Raw genomic sequence first — 19311 nt, forward strand, 5'->3', positions numbered from 1 at the left:
TTTTTTTTTTTTAAGATTTTATTTATTTATTTGACAGAGACAGAGATAGCGAGAGCAGGAACACAAGCAGCGGGAAGGGGAGAGGGAGAAGCAGGCTTCCCCCCGAGGAGGGAGCCCGATGTGGGACTCGATCCCAGGACCCTGGGATCATGACCTGAGCCGAAGGCAGACGCTTAACGACTGAGCCACCCAGGCGCCCCTAGGGTTTTTGAAAAGGAATGAAATGGTTATCTCCAGAGAGAAAGAGGATAATGACTTCATGGGGTAAAAATGAAGTACTATTGATTTCTAAAGAGATTGTTGGTTCTAATTTTATCAGTTGGCACAATTGTGTGATTTCTCCAGCAATATTCGGTTATTATAATGTGCCAAGTAATCAGATGGTTAGATTTAAATAGGGCTAGGGTTCTATCAGGAGAGAGGGACAGTGAGATTGAAGGATTTGGAAGGGAATGGCCATAGTGCTGGACCATGTGGTATTGGCTAAATATGAAGAAGGGAGAGGAAGGATACAGGATGGGGAGGCAGCGGCAAGGGTAGATAATGTTAAAAAGGGGTATGGGTTTTGATAAAACCAATAGTTATCTGAATGAAAGTAGTAGTAGAGCATATTCAGTGGAAGTGACAGGAATGTGGGAGATAAAGATTTCAGCAGTGATTCAACTCTAAGATTAGACTAAGGTGGCTGGAGTGGAGCTAAAGGTCATCAGCACTAAGAAAGTAAAGAAACTGAGAAGCCGGTGGTAGTATGTTCCTGTGTTTGTCTTTCCAGGTGGCATCGTGGACAAAGTATTGGGCAGCTCTGTGTGGGACACAGCTTTTTTACTATGCTGCCAAATCTCTAAAAGCTACAGAGAGAAAGCATGTAAGTATTCCTCCTCTGAACTGCTAGCAGAGTTTCAGTCCCTCTTCATGGTTGTAAAGAAAGTAGTCCTGATGAAATGCAGCAATTTGGATCATTTCCATATTCTATTCCAGAAGTTCTTAACATCTATTCCTTGTGTGAGTGTTGTGGTAGAATTATTTTTATTTAGTAAGACCATTCCAGGGAAGGTCTTGGAATAACTTCCATATTTAGAGTTTCTTTTTTTGAATGCTATTTTTCCATCAAAGCTCAAAAATGCTTATTCCCACTCTATTTTGGCATCAAAACCTTCCCAAGTCTGGGTTTCTTGTTCAGAAAGTAGTTGAAAATTACTGCTTTGGAGTCTCAGTTCATAATTTGTAAAATGTGAAAAATTGGGACCATCATCTAAAGTTCTTTGCCACCTCAATCTCAGGAGTGGTTTTTCTCAACAGTGAAGAGGAATAATAGTTACTATGCTTACTCTAGTCCACTTTTTTGTGTTGCATATTACTTAGAAGAAGCCTCTCAATGCACTTTTCTCCAAATGTAGAATCTTCTATAAATCTCTTTTGCATGCTGTTTTGTTTTTATATGCTAGTGATACAGTCTTTGAAAGGAAGAAATTTTCCATGTTGCATTAATAAAATCCCCTTGAGAAGAATTTTATTTCTAAGTCATGTATTTTGCCGTGAAATTAAGTGGTTTACCATACCAAGGAGAGGTAATCCACTAAAAAAATTGAGTCCTTTTACTATGTATAAATTATCCAGTGACATTGCATAATTCAGAGAAGCTCTTCTTTATTCTTATAGAAGAGTATGTTGTTGGTTTAAATGAATGTTGTAAGTGCCATAAAATAGTATCAACCTTCGTTCCATGCCATACCTACACCTGTCATTGTCCTGAATTTCACATTAATCATTGCCTTGCTCTTCTCTAATTTAGAGTTTACCATATATGTTTCCTTAAACAACGCATTGCTTCATTTTTGAACCGTACCTGAATGGAATCATATAAATTCTCAAATTCTGGCTTTTTTTTTTTTAAGGGCGGGGGAGGGGCAGAGGAAGAGGGAGAATCAGGGCCTGACCTGGGACTCAATAATCCCACAACCCAGAAATCATGATCTGAGCTGAAATGAAGAGTCAGACACTTAACCAGCTGAGCCCTCAGGCGCCCCTGAAGTTCTGGCTTTTTTGCCTACTGTTATTTTACAGTTGTTTAGATAAAATCCTCACATTGAGGTAAAGGACTGTTTTTTGTATTCTGGTCAAAGTGACTAATACTCACACACCCAACAGAGTTACACAGACTAGTTCCACCCAAACATTTTGCAGAGTAATTGCCTCTGATTAATACTGCTATCCTCAAAGGGAGGAAAAAAGATTGCTATAGCTAAATTAAATCCTTTGTCTTCAGATACAGTTAACTTTTCACATAGCCACTTTGAGATGCTTGGCTCAGTTTCACTTAGTTGACGATTATAAAGAAGTAGCTATTCAAAATTAAATATTTTTTATTTTTTCCTAAACTTTAGTTAGAAAGAAGCCAGATGAAACTAGAGCATACTGGGTTGTAAGGAAATCAAATTGAGTGCCAAGGAAATGAACTATATTCCTAATCTTCTTAAATTAAAACTGTTCGGGTTAAAGAAGGAATTACAAGAACAACATAGAGGGTAGAGAGGCAGGCTCGTGTTAATATTATAGAATCAGTTTTGAGATGTGGCACAGAACTAAAAGCAGTGAAAGGAAAACTTTTTTAAATCATTTTCAAACAAAATTATATTATTAGAAGAAAATAATGGCTATATATAAGCAACAGATAAAGGATTAAAATGTATTCTATAAACAGAGCACCACCTATGTAGTGTTCTTGCCAAAAGTTTAACCTGAATCTAATCATGAAGAAACAATCAAATCCAGATTGTGGGACGTTCTACAAGACAACTGGCTTGGATTCTTAAGACCAAAATTTGGTAGATGGGGCGGGGCGGGGGGTGGGGGCGGACAGGAGGACTGTTATAGATTAAAAGAGACTGAAGAATCTGAGAGGTAAATGCAATATGTGTACTTCAGTTGAATTCTGGAGGTAATTTTTTTTTTTTTTAAACCACAAAGGTCATAATTGGGACAATTGAAAAAATTTTAATATGGGTTTTATAAAAAATGATGTATCTTAAATTTCTTAGATACTTATATTGTGGTTATATAGAAATATATTCTTAGGCTATATGTGCTGAAATATTTAGGACTCAGTTTTATGATGTCTGCAGTTCAAAAAGATCAAGCAAATGCATAAAATGTAGATTCGTGGGTAACCACTGTGGCATTCTTTCAACTTTGTAGTTTCAACCTTTCAAAATTGAAAGCTGGAGGGAAAAAAAATTACTAATGAAAATATACCTGTTCATTTAGGTCTATAAATGCAGAAGGAAGAAATCTGGAAGCCTACAAACCTATAAGTTTTATTACTCTCCATACATTTTTTTTTGCCTGTGAGGAACAGAATAGGCTTGGCAGGGTAGAATAACTGGGGAGAGCGAAGGGGGACTCCTATTATGTCTATATTTTTAGACTTTTTTAAGATTTTATTTATTTATTTGAGAGGGAGAACACAGGCGGGGTGAAGGTGGGGAGGGGCAGCGGGAGAGGGAGAAGCAGACTCCCCGCTGAGCAGGGAGCCAGACATGGGGCTCAATCCTGACCTGAGCCAAAGGCAGACACTTAACCGACTGAGCCACCCAGGAGCCCCTTTTTGGATGTTTTAAAATGAAAACATTCACTGTAAAAATGTTTTTTATTGGAAGTTTATTCATTGTAAAAAAAAAATTTTGGAGGTATGTTTGAACCCATCGCTGTATGGTAAAGAGTGAATAAATACTATTCAATTAGTTAAATTTTTAAAGACCAAGACTGTGCTTGAAAAGAAATCTGTAACAAAACTAACAGCTTTCCACAGCTCAGAATAAAACAGGACATTAGAAAAAGGGAAAGAGGAGATAAATAGAAGATGAAATATAATTGGCTAGTAAACATGAAAAGATGATCAACCTTATTAGGTATCAAAAATGCAGGTTAAAGAAGATGCCCTTTTTTGCTATTAGGCAAAAATTTTGAAGATTGTTAGTAGAGCATTGTCCATGGTGTAGGGAAACATAGACTATTATCCATGATTTGCAGAAATTTAAATTGGTATTGTTTTTGTGGTGGGCAGTCCTAGTCCGTATTTAACCTAATAATAACCAGTGATTCCTTATCTGAGAATCTGTCCTGTGGAAGTCCTTGAACAAGTGCACAAAAATTCCTGTAGAAGAATATTCCTGTAGTGTTTATAATAGAAATCTATAAAGACTCAAAATACTTACCAATAAGGAAGTACTGATAAGTGAAAACTATAAGAGTACAAATACGCCCCCATTAGTACAGTGAACCCTTGAACAACTAGGTTAGAGGTACCTACGCCACCTCCCTCCCACACCTGTGCAGTTGAAAATCTGTATAACTTTCAACTCCCCAAAAACTTAACTACCAATAGCCTACTACTGATCAAAAGCTTTACCAATAACATAAACAGTTGGTTGACACATTTTGTATATGTATTGTATGATGTATTATTACAATAAAGTAAGCTAGAAAAAATGTTAAGAAAAGCATAAGAAAAAAAAGACACTGTAATGTATTTATCCAAAAAAATCGGCATTTTAAGTAGACCTGCATAGTTAAAACCCATGTTGTTCAAGGGTCAGCTGTATATGAAAACCAACAGCATCAAAGTCTTTGGTGTAAATGCATAGAGAAAGGTCAGGCATTTGTTTTCTTGATTTTTCTGCGTGGATAACCAATTTTCCTGGCATCATTTATTGAACAGTTCATTCTTCCTTCATCAGTCTGCAGAGTCCACTCTTGTCATACAAATTTGCGTCTCTACGCCCAGATGGCTCTCTTGACTTTCATCACCCTGTCTGTTTGTCCCTGTCCTGTAGCCCATGGTCTCAATTACTGTAGCTCTGTGAGTCTTGATGTGTATTAGGGCAGGTCCTGACTAACTCTTCCCAGGAGTGTATTGCCTATTTCTGCTCCTTCGCTCTTGTATATAAATTTTAGAATCAGCTTCTCAAGTTCCGTAAAATCCTACTGAAATTTTTATTGAAATGACACTGAATCTATATAAATCAATTTAGAGAGAATTGACATCTTTACAAATCAAACCTTTTTCTTCATCTCATGGTATTTCTTCATTGTTTTATGTCTTGGATGCCTTTTATGGGTTCTACTTCTGTATATTTTTTGTCGCATGTATTGCTAGATACCCCTCTTATAAATGACTTTTATAGTTCTCGTGTATAGAATTACAGTTGATTTTCATACTGATCTTTTCCAAGTGTCTTTGCTCATCATTCTTATTAATTTGGTAGATGTGAGTGGATTTTCTTTGTCCATGAGTAATGGCAGTTTTATTTCTTCCTTACTCTTACACCTTTTATTTCCTTTTTGTTACCCTATTAAGCTGACTATCTCTTCAAATTCTGTGTTGAATGGAAGTAGCAATGATAGGCATCCTTGTCTTGATACTGATTTTGAAATGTTTTTAGCATTTTACCCTTGAGTGTGTGTGGTAGGGTTTTGATTTTGGGCTGTCTTTTTTTTTTTTTTTTTTTTTTTTGTCATCTTTCCTGCGTTATTTTGGTTTGGTTTTTGTGTAGGTTTTGTTTGTTTGCTTGGTGGTTACTCTTTATTGAATTAGGAAGTTCCCTTCTATTCCTAGTCTGTCACAAATATACATTATATTTTAGCAAAAGCTTGTTGGGTAAACTGAGTTGAATGTATTTTTTTCTTTCTTAATCTGTTAATATGGTGATTTAGTTTAATAATTTTTCTGAAGTTAAAAAAATAATTTTTGAACTTGATTGAACTAATCTTGCTTTCTTGAAATAAACCCAACTTAGTTGCATTGGTTGATTTCTAACATTAAACCAACCTCACATTCCTCGGATAAATCCAGATTGGTCATCTCATATCAACTTTTTTTTTTTAAGATTTATTTATTTTAGAGAGCAAGAGAGAGCATGAGCAGGAGGGGCAGAGGGAGAGAGAGAATCTCGGGCAGACTCCATGCTGAGCGTGGAGCCCAACGTGGGGCTCTGTCTCACGACCATGAGATCACGACCTGAGCAGAAACCAAGAGTCAGACACTCGACCAACTGCACTACCCAGACACCCCTATCAGCTTTTTTATACACCAGTATTTTATTTAACATTTTTCCATTTATGGTCACGAATGAAATTAACCTAATTTTCCATTCTTTTCTAACAGCCCTTTTTTTCATTACATTTATTTCAAGTTTAACTTAAAAAAAAAAGAATAGAAAAGTAACAAGCATACTAAGAATACCTTTTTTTAGAAATACAAGTAAGAATATATTATTAAGAATTGTCTGGGTCACCAGGGTGACTCAGTCGGTTGAGCATCCAGCTCTTGATCTCAGCTCACTCATGATCTCAGGGTCATGAGTTCAAGCCCCGTGTTGGGCTCCATGCTGGGCATGGAGCCTACTTAAAAAAAAAAAAAAAATAGCACTGCTGGTTTAGTAAATCATGAGGTTTCAGGTAATACCCCTATTACATTGTATACTTTACTTACGCTGTGTTATATGTTAATTATATCTCAATAAAGCTGGGTAAAAAAAGATAACACCTCTATTAAAATGTAGGTGTGTTTCCTAATAAGGGAGGGGTTCGGGGGAGTGTAGTAAGGAACAGAAAAAACCCACAGAGATGAATTTATCAGATCCAACGACAGATCATGCTTTTTTGGGAATCAAGACTTTGGACAGGTTTTGATGAAGAGTTGAAGCTAGGAAGGATCTGAAGAGTAGGAGACTGTCTAAAGAGGGCATGCCTAAATAGAATTTAGTAGTAAGTAAAAGGCTGTGAGCAGACTCAACCAACATGAAGTCACAAATATTATCTCTCACGGGAGAAACTGAAAATATGCTTATCCTTAATTTTTGCTTAGGATGAGCCATAAATTTTGTGTTTCCATTAATGATCTTTTTATCTCTCAGTTCAAATCAACATCAAATAAGAACGTATCTGTGGTAGGATGGATGGTGATGATGGCTGATGACCCAGAACACCCAGATCTCTTCTTGCTGACTGACTCTGAGAAAGGTGAATCATTAGCATATCTAGGGTTTAAGGTATTGCGAGTACATAACGTTCAGTTGGTCCAAACATAGTTTAACTAGAATACTTGACCAGGAACATGTTTTTGTAGTTTTGTCTCTTGGGAAATAATTCTGTCTCATAATGTAGAGTAATGATATCAATATTTCTGGTATCAATATCTGTTATAAGCATATTTTCTTTGCTGCATGGGCATAAGCTTGAAATTAAAAGCCCAGGTAATCCTTAAGGAGCTAAGAACCAGGCAGAGAGGGAGGGAAGGAGGAACTGGAGAATCAGTTACTTTAAAGCCTCAGACATCTGCTATATATGTAGTACCCCTTCATCTATACCCTCAAATAAATTGTTATGCTTAAGTTCTGAATGTGGCAGAGGTTTTCCTCTAAATGATTTTTAGTCCATTATTTTTAATGAGGTTAATATGTTATTTAACTCCTATCGCTTTCCAAATAAGTATAATTCATAATGAATACTTTGCTTACAATATTGAGAGAGGCTTATGAAGGAAATGATTGACTCTTGACCAGTGGAGTTTTTTAAGTGGATCAGAGAAGTTGGAGGGTGGGCCGTGTAGAATCAGACCCTGTGTATCTCTAGTGGAGGCCGCAGGTGGCCGTCGGAACGCAGCCTGACATGATTGCTGCTCTTCCTGCATGTTGATAAGCACCTCAGAGGGAGCCAGACGGGAAATTCTTTCCTCTCTGCCCAGAATCTGCCACTGCAGCAACTCACCACCGAAATTCTGTTTATTGACTGTACAGTTATATTTTCACCTCTATTCAGAATGTATTTTATAGCAACAGATATTCCACTTTTAGGATATTACAGCATTTTAAGTGAAAACTTAAGCAAATATATTGGATACGGAAAAAAAATAATAGTAGGAAAATGTCTCATTTTGAGATGAACTAGATTGACTTACAGAGTAAGAACTCCCTGCTCAGCATTCTGAATTAGGAGTCCCTGTCCCAACCCCAAATCCCAAAGGCATTATTCATAAAATTACGTTTTAAGGAGATCATTTTCACTGGGCTTAGTTAACATTTTATTTTCTTTCAGTTTCCCTAGTGTAGCTTGATGGGACTCTTTCCAAGTAACCAAGGTTTTTGTAACATTTGTACAAATGGTCTTTCGGAGGGGGAGGAGAAAGTAGATAAATGGCAGCTATGGCCAGCTTAATTGTAGATACGCCTTCAATTCAGATTGCTCTAATGTCCACATCTGAGTTCAGTAAGTAAAACAGTATTATTTAACATGAAACATTGGTGACGAAACTGTTGCTTCTGAAAGTAAAAAAGTTCTCTGAGTGTTCCAGTCTCAAAGGAAAGCTCTGTCATGCCTAAAGAAAGGTCAGACTCTTGGGCTGTTGAATGCAGTTATAAAGGAGAGAGTAGAATTCGATACAAATTGGGAAATAAAAACTTAGGTCAATGAAAAAAGGGAATAAAGCTCAACTTAGGGCAGCCTTCAGTACATGAATCCTTTGTTTTTTCAGTTTATCACCTTAATACATACAACCATATAAGATTTATCTATTATGTGTCAATCTTGAATTAGTCAACATAAGTTCTAAATATACACAACACGGATGAGTTTCTAATTTTCTAAAAGAGGAATCAGTGAGTCTTTAGATTTTCCCAGAAATCCCTCAGTAGACCCAGAAATCCGTGATAATTTCAGCAAACGTAACTAACACCTAAAAGCATGGTTGATATTGATCCTTAATCATATTACATACCTAATGTTTAAATGTTAAACGTGTTAAAGCATTTTGCTCGTAAAAACTTAATATTAACATATTCTGTACTCAGTCCCACATACAAATCTAGGGGAGCCAAACGATTCTTTTATTTAAGTATACTTTCCTCTAAAGAATATTTAAGGAGACAAGAATACTTCTCTTCCAATTCATAAGCAGCAAAACGGTGACTTTCTGAATAAATGATACCATGTGAGCATAGCATTGAGAACTCTTCTTTTTATTCGTATTAGAAAATCAGGTGCTAGAGACAGAGAATTCTGAAACTGAGAATTCTAGTCATGTTTCATTTTGCTCTTTGATATATGACTGAATTATTATATGTCAGAGTCCTTAAAATTTTATCATTTTCCCCTTGTTTTTAATAACTTTAGGAAACTCATACAAGTTTCAAGCTGGCAACAGAATGAACGCGATGCTGTGGTTCAAGCATTTGAGCGCAGCTTGCCAAAGCAACAAGCAGCAGGTGAGCAGTGTCTCTCGGTCCTCAGGATGGTCCGTCGCTTGGGACTGTATTTAAAAGAGTTCCAAGGGAAGTAAACAGACTAATTTTATGAATGAAGAAGGAAAATTATACTGTTTTTATTCTTTTTCTTACAGCGGTCGGCAAGTATGAAGTCCACATTTTAGTGAGGAGATAGTCAATAAAATAATGAACAAATAAAATTTCAAATGCTGAAAACTATATACAGAACTATATATACATACATATATATGGAAAACAAAATAGAATTATGTGATACAGAGTGATGAGAGTAGACACAACTTTAAATAAATAAGAGTGGGCAGCAGAGATCTCCCCAAAGACATTGACGTGAGTGACAAGAAGGAACAGCCATGTGAAGATTAAGGTCTGCTGGAGGGCACAGCAAGTTCAAAGGTCCTGAAGCTGGAAGGAGCTTAAGGTGTTCAAAAGAGGCAAATGTTGCCCATGTCGGTAGAAAATAGTGAGAGGCAAAGAAATAGAGCTCCAGGGGCGTAAAACTTAGATGGCACTTTAATAAACATTATTCTGATTCATCGTTATTCTGTTAATAACCTGAGTAGGTTCCTGTGGTTGCAGCAAAACCCAGAGCCATTTGGATCTGTTTGTTTTTATTTCACTGAAACAAAGATGGTCTAATTCAAAGGCTTTCAGCTGCAGAGGAGAAATGAAGCCATGGTGTTGTTTTCCCCAAACCCTGTTGCAGATCTAAAGTTGAGCCACGGATTGGTAGAACAGACGTAAAATAAACATAACTGCAGTTATGGAAATATGTGTAGACTTTTTGTAGGCCAGTTTTTAGTTGAATATATTTGAAGACCATTGATTTCAGGTACTGAAATTCAGAAGTGTACAGTTAAGTGTTATCCGTAGCTAATTGTGAATAATACAATACACCATATAAGTTTATATCACTTATTAAAAGTATTTTTCACCCTGTGCTGTCAGGACCAGAGTTTTACCCCTTTTTTGATAAAGGAAGAAACTAGTCTCAGAAATGCTAAATGACCTACACAGGGTCAAACAAGCAAATGTCTTTATCTTTAGGTCCATTCTTTTTAAATATTGTTAGAATAGGCTTTGTTCCCTTAGAATTTTTATTTCAAATATATATATGAAAGACTGATATCAGTATTTGGTATCATTTTTAGCACCCTCCACTAAGGGCATGAAACGCCATAGAACAGACTACTTTCTTGCCTTTGTCAAGTTAGGGCCTGGGACAGAGTGATTAGACTAAGCTTATGTGCAACTCAACTTACATTCTTTAAGTGTGCTTAAAGTATTGTCTTTTTTTTTTTTTAATCTCAGATTTCAAGATTAATCTAGACAGTGTATACATACCAACATAAAGGTGAACAAGTCAACCAAATGTGTATAAGTGGGTTTTATTTGTTTCTTTCTGTACTGGGAGAATCAGAGTAGTAGCAAATATATAAATAGAAGCTGTGAAATGTGAAAATTTTTGGTAGAAGCCTCTGATTCACTCAAGTATAATACCTTAAATCATATTCAAGGAACTTAGGAGGAAATGAACTTATACTTTATTTAAACATGGGTTTCTTATAACCAGACCTGAGAATTTATACTTTAAGCACTTGAGCATTTGTATTGTATTTGATTTATGATTCAATTATGATTGTATTATTAAAGATCTTTTCATTCAGAAGGTGACACATATAAGAGACTCCCCCTCCCCTTTTTCTTGAATATTCTAGGTTTTCAGAAAAAGATTACTAAAGTGATAGCTGTTAAGCTGTTTTAAAGGACAGAGAAATGACCACTGAAGTGAGAATATCTCTCCCAGCACAACTTCAGAAAACAGTAAGGGTTAAGAGTTTTTTTTTAACATGGTGAAACCCTCTTTAGTCCTTGTCTAGAGGACTCATCAGCTGATTTTCAAAAACAAAATATACTTATATTTCAAAGAATTCTTGTGGAATTTCTCCTCACTACAATGTGGACTTCATGTCTTATTGTTGATTTCTATAAGGAATCAAATTAAACTTGAACCAGTCTATAAGCCTCAAACTATTATATAACCTGTTGATTTTTCAGTCACCAAGTGTCAGATCAGAATTTATCTAACGATGAGTTTTATTCTTTCATACTTACTTTCATGATGATTTCACAAAGAAATTCTTAGTAATGTTCATTATAAAATTATCCATGCTGGATTTAAAAATGTGCATGTAGGAATTCCTGGTAAAACAGAGACTGAGAAAATAGACGATAAGTATGTTTGTCAGAGTGTCCCCCTAACTAGAGCCACACTTCTTTTCTTGTTCGTTTGCTCACTCAGCGGACATCTGCTGAGCACCCTGTGTTGGACAAGAAAGATACCGTCTCCGCCCTTTCTCCCATTCCAATTTCAGTTTTCTGGAAAGAGAGTATTAACTGATTTTCTCAAAAATGTTCTAGCATATTTTATTCATTATTCATAAATGATTGCAGTACCTTCTGGCAAATTACTTCTTTAAAAAGTATCTGGGCTTAAAATGATGAAGAAAGATAAGAAATAGTACTTTGAAAAGCAACTTTTAAATACTGTCAGTTTTGTACTGCTTATATTTTTAAGGTTCCTACAAACTTGATGACTTTTGAGTAGAAGCCTAAGAAAGAAGCGAGGTGAACTATCACCCCTAAGTGAGAGTGAGGAGGTGACGCGAGTGCCAGCTGAGCCAGTTCTGGGCCAGGAGGAGCCCAGAGGCTGCGTCTCAAGCCTTTGGAGTTCTGAACCAAAAAAAGCACTAATTTCAGGGAATGAAGTGAGATATTCCCAGAGAACACATTGGAGTCACTAAACAAACTGCCATGGACCGCGCTGCTTTTCTCTGAACTGACCTGCGGAAACCACTGCCTTAAACGAACGAAAGGAAAACCAACATGAAGCACCAAATAGTGTGTGTGCATCTTCTGGCGGTGCTGTGCTTGGAATAGATCGTAGCCCATTTGCGTTTCTTTTAACTTTGTACTAATTTTGGAGGGGGGAATCTCCTTTTTTTAGACACACTTTAAAAAGGAAAACATCTTTCTTATGAGTTATGTGAGGGGCTGGTGTAGAAAGGAGGTGTGAAGATGCTCCGCCTGCCCCGGGGGGCTTCTCCGCTCCCGGTCATCTGCAGCCTCCCTGGCTCTCCCACGGCAAGAGTTTCGGGATTAGACATGTTCATAATGTGAGTTGTTGGGGTTCGTTTGGGATTGGGGGCGGGGGTTGTTTCGAATGAGGGGAGATTTTTCTTAAACACTAAACTTCGGAAATTGAGTTCTGGGTGGGGAGCATCATTTCTTGCAGGAGGCATGAAGGCTGAGCGCTCCTATTCCAGACACTCTTTTCAAGTGGGCTCCAGAAAGCATGGTTGTTTTTAACTGGATTTAAAATTTAGCCTTCTATATGAATTCATTGTTGGACCACAGATCTGCTTAGGAAAGAACCGTAATCCCAACCTAAACTTTTCTGAGATTTTACAGTAATTACATTTTTTTTCAAGTGAATTGAATTATCCCTTCTACCAGTCTCTGGTGACTTTTGTCATCAAGATGATATACTGATACTTCATCAGGATATTTTCTCTTACAGTGTTTCATGTACACAATGCCAGTTATTTTTTTTATTACTCATTTTCGTTATTTTTGTTAAGTATGAGAGTCAGGATTACATTTGTTTAAAAGAGCTTCCGCATATGTATGTGTGTATGTATTTTATTATAAGTCACAGAAAATAATTTTAAAAGGGAAAAGGGTGAAAGATTGAGATTCTGGGAATCTTAAGTATCAAAACTTCCCTTCTTATGTAACTTTCCTTTATTACAAAACACTTTTCTGAAAACGTACTGTAGGTCCTGGCCATGAAACCATATTCTGTCAGTGGTAGACCAAGCTGTTTTGGGAGAGCTCTTCCATGCAACAGTGCATTTAATTTCCAGAATAAATGTTGAATTGCAAGAAGAAAAAAAAAAAAAAAGGTTTAAAGGTGAGCTGCCTTAGAGTTTTAACAAAAAATGGCACTTGAACAAAGACTGTGTGTTAGATGTTAGAAACTCATGGGGCATCCTATATTTTAGCAGTGGCCCAGAGGAAGAAACTCTTTTTGACTGATCTCTTCCAATAAACTTGTAATACTTCGGGCCTCACATAAAATTTCTTACATTTGCATTCTTAGAGAATTTCATACTTTTTTTTTAATCATCTTGAAGCCTTGAAACTTAAATAGAAAATATTGCTCACAGAATCATTAGCTAAAAGTCTATCCAAAGGAAAATAGAAGAGCTTTTGGAAAGGATGTTAAGAGTTCAGGTATTTTTCTCATATAGCACAGTTAGAAATACCATTATTTCTGGTTTTGTGGAAAGTGACATGGGCTGGAGAGGGCAAAATGCTGCCTGTGCTTAGTGATTTTTCAATTAATGATCTCCCAAGCTTAACCCACGTTGGGTACATAGACACCACCTGCGTCGCCAGCAGTATTACTATATAGACCTTGCACATCTTTCTTTTGTTTTACATCTTCTAAAATTCCTTAATTTGTGTATTTCTCTTCAGAAATAAGTGTTTTTAACAGTGTATGTGCTTTTTAAAAAATTCTGTGGATGAGAACCCTGTGGATTTTTTATTACTGTTTTGTTTGTCATAAATAAGCTAAAGTAGATACATTGTACCATATTTGAGGAGATTCGCAACTAGAAGTCAGAGCCTGACATCACAGTTTTGCCAAAGAGAGAGCTGAACTGGAAGATGTGTTTGATACTTCAGCTCTAACATTACGGGATACGTGCACAGGGAAAGAATAGTGTTCAAATTTGGTGAATAGTCCCTATGTAGAATTGTGGCCTCTGACTGAGCGAAACTCTTAACACAACTGTACAGTAGAAGTAGACATTGTTCTCTCTTCAAATCTGTCTATTCAAAAGATTAGACGTTGCTTTTGAAGATGATTTTAGCATTTGAAACAAATGGAAACCAGTGAGAGAAGTGAATTGAAATTGCATAGGTGAATTATTTGATCTGTAATTCACCAAATGATGTAATAATTCAAGCAAAGAAAATAGGTCACCAAAATATATTAAATATTTAGGTAGTTTATTAGTAGGAAGTTGAAATTTTTTCCTCTTATTAAGCTTATGCTTAATAAATTAGTAAATTAGTGACTCAAAAGCTTGAAATTTCTATCAATATTAAGCTCATTTGTTTCTCTCCTAGCCAAGAACAACTCATTAGCAATGCCATTATAATTTAAATTTAAGCTAGTTTATGAGAAGCATAAATATTGGCATTTATACGGCCTGGTGTAGTAGTATATAATACTAGCCAAAATACGGTTTGAGACACATCTCATTTATTTCAGTTTATTTGAACCTGGATGCTTATTTTTCATACAGAAGTAACATCAGTTTTAAAAATACACCTATAAAAAGAACTGCATAATAATGACCTTCAGAGCACTAGTTTTGGTTTCATGCCCCCTCTGTGTTTGGCCTTTGCTTTATTTTTTTCAAAGATACTGTTTTTACTGTAATCTCCAGACTATAAGAATTGAAAGAGAACTGATCAAACACACCTTTCTATAGCGTTTTCTTCACTATGTAAATATTATTTGTATAAACATTACAAAAAGGGATCCAAACAATTTGATTTTTTTTTTTTCTCCCTGGGTATGTGCTTCAAGGACAATTTGTTTTTCTGTGTAGAAAATGGCATATGTCAAGAGTTAGGGGATTCATCGCTCCCAGGTTTTTATAAGTGGCTTTATTCCTCTTCTAGAAATGCCTTCCAGAAGAGCCCAAGGAGCACTGTGGTTACAGAGGGGCAAATGGTCGCAGTCTGTGGTGTACGTACTCCACGGATTAGCTGAACCTGGGGGCCCTGGGATTACTAGAATATACCTGGCCACATGAGCTCGGAAGTCTTCTGAGCTTAAACCCGTAAGCTATACACCTTTCCAACTGAAAACAAAACTATAAGGCATTCATTGGAAATCCATAATAATAGTAGACTTCATCCATTAACTTTTTAAAAGAATATATCCACTGTTGATTTCTTTCTTGTTTTCTGAGGCACATTCCTTTCCACCCAGTCTTTAAACCACCATATTACCTCCTTGTGCCAACAAGGAGGAGCAGTGTTGCTTCCAAGAGATAATCTTTAATAAAAGAAATCCTCTGCTTCAGAGGCTTTTGAAATCCTTGGATCCCTTTTTGAAAGTGAAGATGAGCTCGCCCGGGGCCCCAGTGGAACCGTGGTGCTGCTGTTGCACAAGCAGACAGTACAGAGCACGTGGTGAGGTTTGCCTGGTCTTTTCAGTGACCTTCTAGGGCTTGCTTTCATTTTCTCTCTCCTTTTGTACTACTTTTTTCAAACATAGTAAATTTATGATTTTACAGCCAGAGTGGTATTCTGTTTTTTTCTAAGCTTCGAGATACACTGTTACTTAATCACATTGATGAGCATTATTTTCACGTGAAGTCAACCTTCTCAAAATGATCTAAGGAAGTCCTTTTTGGTCCTGCTCCCCTAAAAATGGCTTGTAACTAAAGTGACTCTTTTTTTTTCCATTTAGAGGATTCTGATGAAAGATCTGTGCGTGCAAACTCTTACAGTTATTGAAAGGAATTTCACTACACCAGTATCTCAAGTTGTAGTGTGGGGAAAATTTGGTCAGTGCCTTAACAATTTGAAGACCAATTTTAGGGCATTGAGTATGATGATAATCATTTGCCCTCTTACTCCTCTTATGTCAGGAGTGTGTGCTATCCTTCTCTCCACCAGCTTACTCTTTCTTACTCTTTGTCCCAGCAAGTGTAAGAGAGCACAGAGTCTACAGATAGCCTCCAGGTCATTGTTACAGCCCTCCCAGGTCCTGAGTCTGTTCAGACAAGCTCCCTCCCTGCTCCTCTTCTGCCGGGGTAGGAGATTAAAAATAAACCCACCCAGATCAACCTTTAGATGAGCATTTTTTAGAACAGTTTTGAAGAGCGTCCATCCAGCTGAGTTTGTTTTTATGTTGTGTTGTTGATGATGATGTTTTGAGCATCGATTTAATTATAAGGCCTTTCAGAAAATCCCTAAAAGAATACATTACAGCCAGAAAGATTTGTTGGGGTCTTATTAAAGCTGCTGAAATCTTGTAATGGGACTTGACCAAAAATGAGATTTAGATTGGTTCATTCTTATATTTAAGTAAGACTCAGAACAAACAGGCAGTCACTTAACCTACCAGATACTGTTTCCTTGGAAATATTATGGAAGGAAAGTGAAAACAACTCCAATATATAAATTTTGAGGGAAGCTAAGAGACTACACTAGCTTTCTTAGTCAAAACAAAACTTGGAAACATTTTGCTTCTCTGAGACCCTTGCAAGATCTGAAACTACTGTTCAACTGAGTCAGGATGCTATTTTCACATTTTTTAAGGGCCAGTATGTTCCAGAATAGGGAAGTAGACTTAGTCTTTAAAGCCAAATGAAGGGTTGACTGATCCTTGAGGGTTATTAGCAGAATTTAAATATTCCTTCTAGTCATTTGGCCTGCAAAATGGTGATGGAATTAAAGGAATGGAATGCATAGAGTGCTTTGAAAGGATTGAACTTTTTTTTTTAATAGACCAGCTGAAAATTTCATAAGTATTACCTGTGCTTTTTAGATACCAGGTAACAAGTATTCAGTTTCCCCTAAAGATAACATCACCTATTAGGACTATTCACAAATATAGTCCAATAACTATTGACTTACCAGGTCTGACACAGTAGCTGATTTATTATGTCACCAGACTCTCAAAGAGTTTCTATATCTTAATCACTGACAAATTTACTGTTTTACAGCCCACTGAAGTGTGTATGTGTGGGGAGGTGGTGGGGAACTCGTTCACAAGATAATCTAAAGGAGATAAACATCTGTGGGGGTAAATATCCAATGATGATAATATACAGGAAAACACAAGCCATTTTTCTTCTTCTTTATCCCAGTTAACCTGAGGTACTCTAATGATGAAGCACTCAATTGCACTATGACCTCCCTGAGTGATGTGCAGCTTGGTTCCTCTCTCACTTATTATTTCTGTGTAATATGCAAATGTGAGTGTGAGATCTTCAGTGTGTTTGCATAAGCTAACTTAAAATGAATTTAAGTACAGTTTTCTGAAATATTTCTATTGAAATAAATTACTTAACAATACAGATTGCGTGGGGATGATTTGTTGCCATATTTACGTTTTTATCATTAACTTTTAAATAAGTGCTCTAACTTGATCTTTTTCTCATTCTAAACTAGTGGACAAGGTTTTTGTTGGCACAGGAAGCTTCTTTCTGGGTACACTTCAGTTGCTCTTCCCTGTCCTGGATCGAGGATGTGCTCTGGCATGGTGACTGATGGGGTCTGGAGGAATAGGAGTCATGGGCCCAGTATTTCCAACTTCATCTCCCCACTCCCAAGTATATGGTGTGATAAGAGCAGTCCCCAAAGAGGCCTTCTTTGCTAATATGTACTGTATTTCGTAGATTCTAAGACATGACATTAAATTGTAAGAAGTACAGAAATAGCTGTGTTGAGTCTCCTCCTATAAGTCGTTGGCTGAGGTGTTGGTTATGCCCTAAGAATTCCACATGAGCTTGCCTCTAAGAACTGGTTTTCAACAGTTTTCTCACCTCTCTAACGGCCTTTGAAAATTTCAGTGTCCCTATATTGGAACCAAAAGAGAGTGACAATTCTCCGATGGGGTCAACCTGTCTTTACTTCACACAACGCCATCTTTGTCTGGCGGGAGCTTTCCATAGGTGCATGCTCAGTTTCTGGGTTCCCTTTTCTCTTTCATTAGTAGTTTGTCTTTGAGCCAGGACAAGCATATTTGCACTTCAAAGATACCGTATTTTTTACAAACCAAAGGTTTGTGGCAACCCTGCTTCGCACACGTTCGTCGGCGCCATTTTTGCAACAGTACTTGCTCACTTTGTGTGTGTGTCACATTTTGGTAATTCAGTATTTCAGATTTTTTCATTATTACTGTGTTTGTTGTAGTGATACGTGATCAGTGATCTTTGCTATTACTGTAATGTTAGAGGGCGCCACAAGCTGCACCCATGTATAAGATGACAGTTCAGCAAATGGGTGTGTGTTCTGAATGCTCCACCAACTGGCCATTCCTCCATCTCTCCCTCTCCTTGGGCCTCCCTGTCCCTGAGACACAAATATTGAAATTAAGCCAGTTAATAACCCTACAGTGGCCTCTCTCTGTTCAAGTGAAGGGAAGAGTTGTAGGTTTCTCACTTTAAATTAAAAGCTAGAAATGAGCTTAGTCAAAAAGCCAAGATAGGCTAAAAGGTAGGCCTGTTTCACCAAACAGTTGGCCAAGTTGTGAATGCAAAAGGGAAGTTCTCAAAATTAAAAATGCTACTTCAGTGAACGCACAAATGATAAAAAAGCAGAACAGCTTTATGGCTGAGATGGAGAAAAGAAGACAAAACAATCACAGCATTCCCTTAAACCAAAGCCTGTTGAGGAGCAAGGCCCTAACTCTCTTCAATTCTATGAAGACAGAGAGGTGGGGAAGCCTCAGAAGAAAGTTGGAAGCTAGCAGAGGTTCATTTATGAGGTTTAAGGAAAGAAGCTGTCTCCATAACACAAAAGTGCAAGGTGAGGCAGCAAGTTATCCAGAAGATCGAGCTAAGACACAATGTAGGTAAAACAGCCTTATATTGGAAGAGGATGTCATCTGGGACTTCAATAGCTGGAGGAGTCAATGCCTGACTTCTGAGGAAGGCTGGCTCTCTGGCCAAGGGCTCACGCAGCTGGTGACTAAGTTGGAGTCAGTGCTCATTTCCCATTCCGAAAACCCTAATGCTCTAGAAATGGGACAAAACCTGGATGACAGCACCTCTGTTTACTGAGTATTTTAAGCCCACTGTTGAGACCTACTGCTCAGAAAAATAGATAGATAAATAGATACTGCTCGCTGACAATGCACCTGCTCACCCAAGAGCTCTGATGGAGGTGGACAAGATTCATGTTGCTTTCATGCCTGCTGACACCACACTCATTCTGT

At 37.2% G+C, this 19311-nt stretch overlaps 1 protein-coding gene across 6 annotated transcripts in view; it reads left to right on the forward strand.

The window, feature by feature from the left end:
• RALGPS2 (Ral GEF with PH domain and SH3 binding motif 2) overlaps positions 1-17447 on the forward strand; it is a 155333-nt gene extending 137886 nt beyond the window's left edge. For 4 of the 6 annotated variants that reach the window (XM_081824675.1, XM_081824674.1, XM_031029019.2 and 1 more), the window contains 4 exons: positions 773-865; positions 6915-7020; positions 9169-9260; positions 11857-17447. In XM_081824675.1, coding sequence (XP_081680801.1) covers positions 773-865; positions 6915-7020; positions 9169-9260; positions 11857-11886 — 321 coding nt within the window. In that variant the 3' untranslated portion in view covers positions 11887-17447. The other 2 variants (XM_081824673.1, XM_031029020.2) reach the window with 2 other exon arrangements.
• Positions 17448-19311: the final 1864 nt, after the last annotated feature.

Source organism: Leptonychotes weddellii, chromosome 6, assembly GCF_054177405.1.
Source record: "Leptonychotes weddellii isolate Sample4059 chromosome 6, ASM5417740v2, whole genome shotgun sequence".
Taxonomy (NCBI): domain Eukaryota; kingdom Metazoa; phylum Chordata; class Mammalia; order Carnivora; family Phocidae; genus Leptonychotes; species Leptonychotes weddellii.